We start from the raw sequence: 12,160 nt of genomic DNA, 5'->3' as shown, positions 1-12,160 counted from the left end.
CGCTGATTGTCTTCCCCTTCACTGTATCTTTTAACCATGACTTACAGGAAGTTTAAGAACTTATTCCAATATTACACACACCTTTCTATTCTTCTCACTTTGCCTTTGGAGAGTGGTCATGCCTCAACAAGAAAATACACTGAAGTCTATCAGATCAGAAATTTATATAACTAATTCTTTGGATTTCTGAGAGAACACCCCCTCTGCTTTCTTGAGTGAAGACCCACCATAATATTTATGAATAAGTAGCTTCAATACAAAAATTATACACAGGCGTGTGCACAACTATTACTGTATATGCACACGGTATAATGAGAAGGACATTAGCATGTTATTTCAATATTGATTTTCCTCCTATCAACCAAATATACTTGACTGGTTTGAGATAGGTAGCACAGCACTGAACACTTCCACACTTCTGTTTCATATCTTGCATCATTCCTGGAAGGAAACACATTGCCTCAAAACTGCCTTAGTTATCTTTAAACAGCAGATAAGATTCATTTCTAGACTGCAGCTTTAGTCCTCAACCCAGGGGCCTAATGCACTATCACTATTCCAAATACCTCTTTGCCTATAATGTAAAAGGCAGAGTCACCCAGTTTTTGTTTCAAGGCAGCTCTGCAGAGATTCAATTTTGTTTCCTGATCTGCCCTGGGTTCCCAGGGTGACTATTCTTGCTGAAGCTAACATTCCCCTGGTCTCCTGGTGAGCTTGCGTCTCCTGAAGTGGACTAAACTGATAAAGTCCTCCTGTTAAACATTTTCACCATCTCAAATCCTTCAGAGATCTTCATATCCTCACCCCCTACCACACTGTCAATCCCCAGTCTTTATTTCTCTCTCCTCCATAACTGGCTTTTCTCTACTCCCATCTGTAGCCCTTCGTGATTCATAATTGCCTCACACCTCAGTCATTCAACTAACATTTATCGAGTCCTGTTGTGTGCTAGTTTTGGGGGATTCAGTAAGGCCTAAAACGTGATCCTTGCCTACTTAGGATTACCGACATACTCTCCAACTTGTTTTTCTTCCAGTCCCATAGGGACCTGCAAAGCTCTACGTCCCCTTTTCCTGCCCCCACACGTTTATGAAAAACATTCCTAAGTCACGAGGATTTAAGGTACAGCACAGTGACTATAACGGTAGTGTACTGTATATTTGAAGGTTGCTAAAGAGTAGATCTTAAACGTTCTCTTCAAAAGAAAAAAAAAAATTGTAACTATGTATGGTAACGGATGCTAACGAGACAACTGGCAATCATTTCGAAATATATACAAATATCCAATCCAAATGTACACCTGAAACTAACTTAATGTTATATGTTAATTATACCTCAATTTTTAAAAAGTAAAAACCAAAACAAAACCTACAATTTTTTCGTTCTCTTCCTTTGGAAGTATCTCCTTTTAGCCCTCCCCTCATTCAAGTCATTCACCCACTTTGCCCCCTAGTCCAGCCCCTATACCGTTTCCATTCGCTGGAGGGTCAAATGCTCTCTTTTAAGCTTCCGATGCCGTTGTTTATTTTCCCTCCGCAAATCTCTTCCCCGCTTTTTTAACAGGCGGCTGTGGGAGGTCTTCCTAGAAAGCCTAGCGCCCCGCTCCACGAACTCCGCCCAATCGCCCAACTACGCTTTCTTCCACCTTTGGTCGCTCAGATTACCTCTCTTCTTGCGGCTACGGCCTCCCCCAGGCCCCTGAACTTTTCGTTGCTTCATGACGATCCCGAGCTTTTCACCAACTCAACTACGGCTCCAGCACCTAAGCTGTAGCCTCCCGCCATCCCTTCCCAAGGCGCTAGCGTTCCCCGGCAACCGGCGCCGCTGGGCAGCCTGGGAGGCAGGAAGAAGTGGTTCTTTCTTTAACAGTCTCTGGAAAGCGACGAGAAAAGAAGGCGCCAAGACTCTTTCCCACCAGTAGACTACAACACCCAGGATGCTTTGCCACGCTACCTCTACAGGGTTGAACGCGGTTGCCTCCAACTGCGCAAGCGCAGGATGCCGTCTTTGAGGACTCCATTTCCCAGGGTACATAGGAGCGCTTCTCTTTCCGGCGAAGGTCGTGGAATTCTCTCGTAGGGGTCTGAAGGGTCAGAGACTCCGTTACCCAGCTCCCTTTGTAGAGTGTTCCTGCGCACTTCCGGTGGAAGTGCTGGGGCGAGGGGGTGGAGTTTACAGAGCCGGTGGGCGGTGCTGCCGGTAGCTGGGTGCTGTCTAAAGGCTACAGGGCGTCGCTAGGGGAGCGAGCTGTGACCGGTTGGGCCGCACTTAGCGTGGGACGAAGCTTCGGCTACTGTTCGACTACCTGTGGCTTGCCCTTCATGTCGGCCCTCGAGAAGAGTATGCATCTTGGGCGCCTGCCCTCTCGCCCTCCACTACCCGGCAGCGGGGGCAGTCAGAGCGGAGCCAAGATGCGAATGGGGTACGTGACCCGTACCCCTTCTCCCTAGAGGCCCGGCCCCGACCGTTGGAGAATGGTGGCTCTCGGCCTTTAGAGTGGCATGGCAAGGCAGGCTAAGGATTGAGAGAATGTTGGCGGCGGCCTGGAGACGTTTACATGAAGTAGAAGGCAGATCTGGGGACGAGGGGAGGCACAAGTCACTGGAAATTAAAGGGCAAATAGTATTGGAGGGAGACGGGAATGAGGCAGAGATTGAGGAAGCTGAGAAGATAGTTTAAGAGATGTATGAGGCACCTCAGAAGAACGGTTGGAGGTTTGAGAAAAGGAAAAAGAGTTGTGACAAACGTGGAGGGAAATCTTTCAGGGATGCTTGAGGGAAATGGGAAATGACTAAGTGAAAAGTTGAGGGAAATTAGGAGAAGAACTAGGGAAAGATTTGGGAGGAGTAAATCCTATCTAGTTTCTGTGAGAACTAGATAATAGAAAGAAGCTGGGGGAAACAGGGGACACCGGAGGCAAGGTTGGAGAAGGAAAGAGAACTAGGGAGCAGAAGGTTCTGGAGAGAGTTTCTAAAGGTGAAGAGGCATATTCAGGGAGTGAGCAAGTGACTTAGAGATTAGGTCTCCTAAGGGGTGCTGAGAAAGTGTGGGGAATAGGCCTAAGGAAAGATGGAGAACATAGCCAGGAAGACTGTTAGGGGTGACAGGAATGTGCTGAGAAGTAAGGGTAAGGAGTAAGGGGAGGAGTGATGAGGGAGAGCACGCAGGGGTTTAGAGAGTGACTGTGGGCTCCAGAGATTGAGAAATGAGTAGGAATAGGGTTTAACTCATGGCTTACTGCAGAGAGAAGGTCTGGAAAGGTTAAAGAGGAAGATTTGGGCAATTGATTTTTGCAGGGCAAGTAGGTCTGGTGGAAGTTATGTACTGGTCTGATAAAACTCAGTGAAGTGTTGAGAGTAGCAGCTTAAAATGTTTTGGGGAAAACCACCATTTACTGGAATGGGAGGAGTTGTGTTGGCTTTTGGAATTTTAGGTTGTTGAATGAGCTGGGCCAGGTTGGGGCATCTAAGATGTAGGAGAGAGAGTGTAATGAGTTGAACCTGGGAGAGGTAATTGCTCGAAAATAGGTAATTGATCAGGTAGTCGGTTTTGAGGTGTGTTTGTAGTATCAGACAGGATTCTGGAGACTAGTGACTGTAAGAGATAGAAAAAATATTTAGGTATGTGGTAATCAAGAGTGTGTATTTGGAATTCTAGAGATGGATTGATAGATATTCTTGGAATAAGGACAGGAGAAAAAAAATTTTAGGTTCTGAAGAAGTAACATGTACAAAAGCTTACCAAAAAGGAGACGAAGATAGGAGATACAGTGCTATGAAAACAGGTCCTAGGAATGGAGAGAAAGGAGAATCCTGTAAATTAAAACAGTAGGGTAGAGGGGTAGTGAGAATGATTGGAAAAACTGGGGAAGGAAACAAAGACTTAAGTGGAGACCTGACCATGGGACAGAGTAGAAAAATGAGAAAACCTTGACAGATGAAGGTAGAAGGTAGGTCAGTGAATGCACACAGTACAAAGAGGTGGCAGAAGGCTGCATGTAAGGTAAAATGAAGATTGTTTTGACTTTGGAAGACTAAGGTACGGCTGTAACATGATCATGGAGGATCTGGAAGCTGATCTGTAGTAGATTATTTGGGGGAAATTAACCTGGACTATAAAATTAATGTAGCATTTATTGTTGATATGTATCTTAGTTGCTGCCTTTTTCAATCTAAACTTTGGTCTTTCAGTATTCCAGTGCTCTTCTGTGAAAATACATAAAAATACTAGCTTTTTAATAACCATATGTGCTTCAGATAAGTTTAGAGCTTAGCTTCTCAACGTTAGCAAAACAAATTCTCTGAAGATGAAGAACTGAAGAAAAATGCTAAGAGAAAGTAAAATCTACTGATTAGTGTCCACTTCAGCAGCACATGTACTAAAGTCTACTGATTAGCTTAATTGTTAGTAACTTAGCCTCTTTAACGGAGAAGTCAATGGCACCCCACTCCAGTACACTTGCCTGGAAGATCCCATGGACGGAGGAGCATGGTGGGCTGCAGTCCATGGGGTCGCGAAGAGTCGGACATGACTGAGCAACTTCACTTTGACTTTTCACTTTCATGCATTGGAGAAGGAAATGGCAACCCACTCCAGTACTCTTGCCTGGAGAATCCCAGGGACAGAGGAGCCTGGTGGGCTGCTGTCTATGGGGTCGCACAGAGTCCCCATGACTGAAGCGACTTAGCCGCAGCAATAACCTCTTTAAGGGCTTCCCTTGTGGTTCAGCTGGTAAAGAATCCACCTGCAATGTGGGAGACCTGGGTTTGATCCCTGGGTTGGGAAGATTCCCCTGGAGAACAGAAAGGCTACCCACTCTGGTATTCTGGCCTGGGGAATTACATGGACCAGTCCATGGGGTCACAAAGAGTCGAACATGACTGAGTGACTTTCAATTTAACCTCTTTAAATAGATGCTTTGATCCTCTTAATTTAGGTTAACTGCTTATTCTGGAAAATAAAGTTCTTTAGAAAGATCCTTTTTTATAGTACTGTGAAAAGAAGAGTATATATTGGTGAATTTTATCTGTTCCTCAAGCTGCTTATTTTCCTGAATTTTTACTTCCTTATTGGAACATAGGCATGCTTCATGTAACCCTAATGTTAGTGGTAATATAGACTCTCCTTCCCTAGAGTCATCAAACTGGAAGAGAGCTTTGAAATGGTTTTACTGCTTCATCATATGGTTGAGGGAACTGAGCCTTGGAGAATTCTGTATTCTGTTAGGTAAACTAGGAAGCAGAGAGTAGTATATTCTCTTAATAAATAAGAAAACTGAAACGCAAATCTTCCTCATACTTATGCTTCCTAGAAGCTTGGCAGTAGGGCCCCTAAGGACTTGGATCTCTGGACTCTGAGACCCATTGTGTTTTTTGGGTTTATAATTATTATTGTTGGCAATAGTTAATTTGAGTTATGTACCTTATTCCTTTGCAAATACCTTGGAATTCAGCCTTCCTTTTTTTAAAGTCAGTCCTAGTTTATAAAGTCTCACTTCCGCCAGTTTTGAATCATCCTGTATTTCTAACTTCTTCTCACTTGCTTTTTTTAATCTTCCCATCTTTTCCACTCCCCAGCCTTTCTCTTACTCTCAGGTTAGAACTGTTCCTTTGACAGTATCTTATATGACTTACTCTTTCAACTATTTTCCATAATCTCTTGCCTTCAGTTTCAGTAAACCTTGTATAGCTGTGTTTGCATATTCAGGGTGGTTTTGAGATTTTGGTTTTTCTTGAGTTTCCATAATTTATTTTTTTCCAATTGAATTTAGTAATTTCAAAGTATTACTGGATAAAGCTATAATAGCAATTATTTTTTTCTTTTTGTTAGTACTGTGTGCCAGGCATTGTGGCAGTAGCTTTATGTATGTTATTTCTTGGGTAAGGCCTGAAATCCTGGTTTTATTATTCCATGATAGATGCCACTAGTTGATGCTCAGAACAGTGGTTTTGAACTTTTTAAAGCTTTTGGAACTACTCCGACTTTAGAGCCCTGCTTGCAACTGGTATTAGTCTGTTAGGTTACCATAAAAAAAAATACCGTATTTTTTTTCTCAGAGTTCTGAAGACTAAGAAGTCCAAGATCAAGGTACCAGCAGATTCCGTGTATGGTGAGGACTGCTTCTTGGTCATAGATGGCAGTCTTCCTACTGTGTCCTTACCTGTGGGAAGGGGAAAGGAAGCTCTATAAGGTCTCTTTTATAAGGTTACTAATCACTTTTATGAGAGCTACACCCTCATGACCTTATCACCTCCCAAAGGCTCCACCTTTGAAAGTAGCATTGGAAGTTAGGATTTAAGATGAATTTTGGGGGCACAAACATTGAGTCTATTTCATGTGGTGTGCTTAAGGGTGTTTTGAAAGTCACTATTTTAGTACATTCCATTACGATTAGACTGTAAGTCATTTTTCAGTATGGTTTTGGATCATCAATAGTAAGTACTTTGTTTCTACAATTATCTCTTATAGTTTTATAGTGCTTTAAATGACACATATATATTAGTCCCTTTTTTGTATTATTCCATGAGGTAAGTTGGGGTGAAGGTTATTATTTTCTTTTACTGAGAAAATTCAAATGTTCATTAACTTGCCTAATATCACAGATACTAAGTGGCAGAAACAAGACTTTAGAAACCCAGATTTATATTGGATTTTTGTTACTATTGTTGTTCTTACTTGTTGTTCAGTCACTAAGTTGTGTCTGACTCTTTGCGACCCCATGGACTGCAGCGCCCCAGGCTCCTCTGTCCTTCACTTTCTCCCGAAGTTTGCTCAAACTTATGTCCATTGAGTCAGTAATGCCATCTAGCGATGTCATCCCCTGCAACCCACTTCTCCTCCTGCCTTCAATCTTTCCCAGCAGCAGGGTCTTTTCCAGTGAGTTGGCTCGTCACATCAGGTGGCCAAGGTATTGGAGTTTTATCATCAGTCCTTCCAATGAATACTCAGGGTTGATTTCCTTTAGGATTGATTAGTTTGATCTCCTTGCTGTCCAAGGGATTCTCAAGAGTCTTCTTCAGCATCACAGTTCAAAAGCATCCATTCTTTGGTGCTCAGCCTTTTTTATGGTCCAACTCTCACATCCATACATGACTACTGGGAAAACCACAGTTGCGACTATATAGACCTTTGTAGGCAAAGTGATGTCTCTCCTTTTTAATACATTATTTAGGTTCGTCATTGCTTTCTTTTCAAGGAGCAGTTGTCTTTTAATTTCATGGCTACAGTGAAATCACCGTCCACAGTGATTCTGGAACCCAGTTCTCATTATACCTTGGTGCAAAAGAGATCGTTGTTTGAAGTGATAATGATCTGAGTTTGAAGGCTAGCTTGAGTGTTTACTTTAGTTAAGTCATTTATCCTCTCATAGTCTGTTTCTTAACTCTAAAACTGGGATACTTCTGCTTACCTTAGAGTGCTGTGAGAATGAGATAACATGAAAAGCAGTTATGCTTCCTGACACACAAGCTCTTAAGCTGTGGTAACTAGTAGATTATGTTAAGAACAATGAGAAAGGCTCATTCTTTAAGAAATAGAAGCTCTTCTTTCAGTATCTTATAATGTCAGCCTTTCCCCCTTCAAGCTGTGTATTTATTCATATCTGATCAGACAGTTTTTCATTCAACTTCTTAAATGTGTTACAAACATCAGGGCTTCTTAGGAAGGCTTTAAGGAACTGCTTACCACAGATAGAGAAAGAAGGGGCAAAATGGAGTGATTTGCTCAAGGTTGCATATTAAGTTACTAAAAGGGTTAAATCGTAAGTTACTGAAAGAGTTTATCTGTTTATGTTAATTATCAACTTCAAACAGAATTTATAATTCACATACTGTAGAATTCACCCTTTTAGAGTATACAGTTCAGTGATTTTTACTATGTTCAAGGTTGTACAATCATCACTAACTCCAGGATGTTTTCATCATTCCATAAAGAAACTACTTACCTATTCACATCACCCTCCCTTCCCTTAGCCCCTGGCAACCATTAATCTATTTTCAGTGTCCATGAAGTTGCCTGTTCTGGAGATATATAAATAAAACCACACAATATGTGACCTTTTGTGACTGGGTTCTTTCACTTAGCATAATATTTTCAAGTTTCATCTATGTTGTAGCATTTATCAGTACTTCATTCTTTTTTTTTTTTTTTTCTGCTGAATGGTATTCCATTGTATAGATATATCACAATTTATTTAGTTATTTTTCAGTCCTGGACTTGGGTTTCCAGTGTTTTGCTCTTATGAATGATGATCCTGTGAACATTCACATGCAAATCTCTGTGTGGAAATAATGTTTGTATTTCTTTGGATGTATACCTAAGAATGGAATTGCTTTGAAGCCTTTTATATATTAGGAGTTATTTTTCCTTATAAGTGTTAAAAAATATTTTTCCGAGTTGCCATCTTACTTATAATAATTTTTGCCATGTAAAAAGTTCCGTTTTAGAATTTGAATATACTCAAACCTCTGTAGAAAAACCCCTTGCTTCTGGATTTTGGATTGCAGAAAGATATTTCCTTCTTCCAGGTTATAAAGTAATTCATATGCTTTTCTTCCTGAGGCCTGTATGCTTTCTTTTTTACATCCATCTGAAGTTTATCTTGATATGCAAAGTGAACAGATCTATCTTTTTTATCTTTTGTGTACTTGTATGCTAAGTTGTTTCTGACTCTCTGCAATCCTATGGGCTGTAGCCCTTGAGGTGCCTCTGTCCATGTCGTTTTCCAGGCAGGAATACTGGAGTGGGTTGCCATTTCCTCCTTCAGGGAATCTTCCCAACCCAGGGATCAAACCCACGTCTCTTGCATTTCATGCATTGGTAGGCGAGTTCTTTACCACTAGAGCCACTTAGGAAGCAATTTTTGTCTTTATCCATAGGCTATCCAATTGTGTAACACAATTTTTTAAAAAGTCTTTATCCCGTTATTTGAATTTCACCTCAGTAAAAATTACTCCTTTCCCCCACTAATTAAAATGACATCTTTATCATACACCAAATTTGTATGTAGATTTGGATCTGTTTATGAATTTTCTTTCCTTTTCCATCAGCCTGTTCATGTGCCACTGAAAGTGAGTTAAGTCGCTTAGTCGTGTCCGACTCTTTGCGACCCCATGGACTGTAGCCCACCAGACTCCTCCGTCCCTGGGATTCTCCAGGCAAGAATACTGGCGTGGGTTGCCATTTCCTTCTCCAATGCATGAAAGTGAAAAATAAAAGTGAAGTTGCTCAGTTGTGTCCGACTCTTAGCAACCCCATGGACTGCAGCCTACCAGGTTCCTCCATCCATGGGATTTTCCAGGCAAGAGTACTAGAGTGGGGTGCCATTGCCTCTTCCGATTACTGGTTTAGACCAATTCTGATTCATTCTTTTGGACTGGAGGAGAGATAACAAAGATCTTTATTAGCTACTGTTTATTTGGAATTCTGTTAAGGGAATAGAGAGTGATGGGAAGTGGGAAAGGGACGTCTGGAGTAGAGAGTAAACAGCAACTGCTCTCAGTTCTGATATTAACAAGAGGAACAGGCTAATCTGACTTCAGATTCCCTACTGGTTTCTTTACAGCACAGGTTTAGGAAGTGGTTTCTCTCTTTCTCTCCCTCCCCCATTTTCTCCCTCTCCCCTATATGCCACTTTTGAGCCCCTTGACCTGAGCACTTCTGAATGAATGTCCATTTTTCCATTTTTGCTAGATATATTGCCATCAAATCTGTTTCTCCTAAAGTGGGTAATTGGAATTTTTTTAACCTGACGAGACTTTCTTGTCATGTTACTTGATGTCAGATTTGAGGAAACACCTTTGATTGGTTAGGAAAAACTTTTTCCTTTATACTGTGAAATAGTTACTTTTAGAGGAGAAACTTTTAAGTAATAAAGAGCTCTTTTAAAAGGATGGTCCACTTATATACCACACTTAGATGTCCTTCAAATTCAGTTTTGACAACCAGTCCCAAGCACATTCTACCTATATAGTTGACGAACAACAGTGGTTTGAACTGAGCAAGTCCTGTTATACATGAGCTTTTTTTTCGATAGTAAATGCCATAGACCCTTCAACAACAGGGAGTTGGGGTGCTGACCCTCCCCACAGTGAAAAATCCAGGTATAACTTATAGTTGGCCCTCCATATTCCATGGTTTAGTGTCTGCACCTTCAACCAACTTCCACTTGTGTTGTGTTTACCATTACACTTGTGCAGTATTTGCTATTGAAAACAAATCCTTGTGTAAGTGGACCCATGCAGTTCATGTTGTTTTGTGGAAGGGTCAGGTGTACTACACTTAATACAATTGATAGTTGGTTGAAATTGCATCTGTGGAAACTCAAATATGGAGGGTCCACAGGTACGCAGGGCCAACTGTAAGTTATACATAAATTTTCAGTTGCATGAAGGGTTACACACACACCCCCCCAAACCCAGCCCCTCTTATGTTGTTCAAGGGTCAACTCTGTATTTTGAAGATTGAATAAGAGATTATGTTGAAAATTCTTGTCATTATAAATCATGGCAGAAGGCTGAAGTTGTTTACCATCAGTCTTTTTCCATTGTGTCTCTGTGTATGTCCTTGCCATGGACTTTTTCCAGGTGTAAGTGGGAATCCTATCTCTGCCACTAATAAGCCATGTGACTTGGTCAAGTCTTCCTCTTTCTGGGCCTCAGAAGGAACTCTGAGATGTACTATAAAGACTTCTGTGGCACCAGACATGCTTGAGTTTAAGCTCCAGTGCTGTGGAGAGTGGCTCTGGGAAATTTATGTCTTTGAGTCTCACATTTTTAAAAGGGAATATTTTTCTTGCTGAATTCAAAATCCAGCTTGTTATATAATAGACAGCTAATTATTCCTTCCCATAAAGTAAGATTTGAATTAGATGATCTCTTAATAATCTGATTCAGTACACAGTTTTTAGAATCTAAGTCATCTGCTTTAATAAGATGCCCTTATCAATAGTAATGAACTCTCATCATCCCAGACAACCATTTGGTTGCCTTCCTTTCCATTCTTGCCATTCTCTTCAGTGTTGCTAATGAGAACTTTTCTTTTTTTTATATAAGTGCAGTGGTGTCTTGCTTTAAATAGCTGGCTGCAATTAAACTTCAGTATTTTGTCCCCACCAGAAGACTCCTAAGCTGGAGAATTTGTGACAACAATGACTAGGACTGCTACTGTGCAGCTCATGACTCATTACTTGCCCTCCTAACAAACTTAAGCAGCCTAGTAGATGTTGAAATATTAATATGTCTATTTGGATTTGAGACATTCACCTAAAAACATACAACTTTTATTTCTTATTCCTTGTGTCTAGGCAGGGAAAAATTTTTCTTCTCTCTTTTTCTTCTTCCTCTCCCTTATTTCCTTAACAGTTGATGCATAGTGGTCATACAGTTTTGTTGGTTTTGGTCATTATCTCCTAGTAGGCATTATCACATAGTAGTCAAGGAGCACATCTTCTATGCCCCCACAGTCTTCTGTAGATATAACACTTAGCCCTCTGACTCCTGTAATTATTGATCTGCTGTCTACTCAGGACTGTGAGCTTCTTAATGGTAGGAATCATGTCTTAATTTCCTGGGTATCTCACGTGCTGGCTGCTGAAGTGCTGACTGAATGAGAAACTGAAATCCTAGACCCGTTTAGCTTCACTCTGTAAAGAAACCTTATTTCCTCACCAGTTGCATTAAGATGGGGTAATTTAAGTGATACTCCTCTGAAAGTCGTTTCAGTTCGTAAATAGAATCAATACTTTATTTCAACACCAAGCATTTAGGCTGAGTGTATTGTGGGTGTTTACAAGTACATTGACTAATTTGCGATTTAAAATGCCCATAAGGTTGAAACTCATGCTTGGAGTTTGTCTCTTGTATATAAAGATTCGTGCGTATTGCATAGTTTTGCTTTAACAAAACTTGACACTTTTTCACTCTCATTCTCCAGAACTGAAGTAAGTCCTTACTATGAGAGTAGTTAGTTTTTTAGTTGCTAAGTCATATCCAACTCTTTGTGACTCCATGCACTGTAGCCCACCAGGCTCCTCTGTCCATGGGATTTCCCAGACAAGAATACTGGAGTGAGTTGCCATTTTCTTCTCCAGGAGATCGATCTTCTGGACCCAGAAATTAAACGCAGGTCTTCTGCTTGGCAGGTGGATTCTTTACCATTGAGC

General features: G+C 41.1%; 2 protein-coding genes across 8 annotated transcripts in view; one reads left to right on the top strand and one right to left on the bottom strand.

Annotated features, from left to right (window-relative positions):
* The window catches only part of C2CD3 (C2 domain containing 3 centriole elongation regulator), a 118,586-nt gene extending 116,604 nt beyond the window's left edge, over positions 1 to 1,982 (bottom strand). For 3 of the 5 annotated variants that reach the window (XM_065945599.1, XM_065945600.1, XM_065945596.1), the window contains exon 1: positions 1,665 to 1,982. In XM_065945599.1, coding sequence (XP_065801671.1) covers positions 1,665 to 1,719 — 55 coding nt within the window. In that variant the 5' untranslated portion in view covers positions 1,720 to 1,982. Of the gene's footprint in view, positions 1 to 1,372; positions 1,472 to 1,664 lie in introns of those variants that run through there. The other 2 variants (XM_065945598.1, XM_065945597.1) reach the window with 2 other exon arrangements.
* Positions 1,983 to 2,181: 199 nt separating this feature from the next.
* PPME1 (protein phosphatase methylesterase 1) overlaps positions 2,182 to 12,160 on the top strand; it is a 52,514-nt gene continuing 42,535 nt past the window's right edge. For 2 of the 3 annotated variants that reach the window (XM_065943892.1, XM_065943893.1), the window contains exon 1: positions 2,183 to 2,422. In XM_065943892.1, the coding sequence (XP_065799964.1) occupies positions 2,322 to 2,422 (101 nt within the window). In that variant the 5' untranslated portion in view covers positions 2,183 to 2,321. Of the gene's footprint in view, positions 2,423 to 12,160 lie in introns of all 3 variants that reach the window. The other variant, XM_065943891.1, reaches the window with a different exon arrangement.

This window comes from Muntiacus reevesi, chromosome 9 (genome assembly GCF_963930625.1).
Source record: "Muntiacus reevesi chromosome 9, mMunRee1.1, whole genome shotgun sequence".
NCBI lineage: Eukaryota > Metazoa > Chordata > Mammalia > Artiodactyla > Cervidae > Muntiacus > Muntiacus reevesi.
Note: the sequence above shows the minus strand (reverse complement) of the source record. Positions and strands in the feature narration are given on the sequence as shown.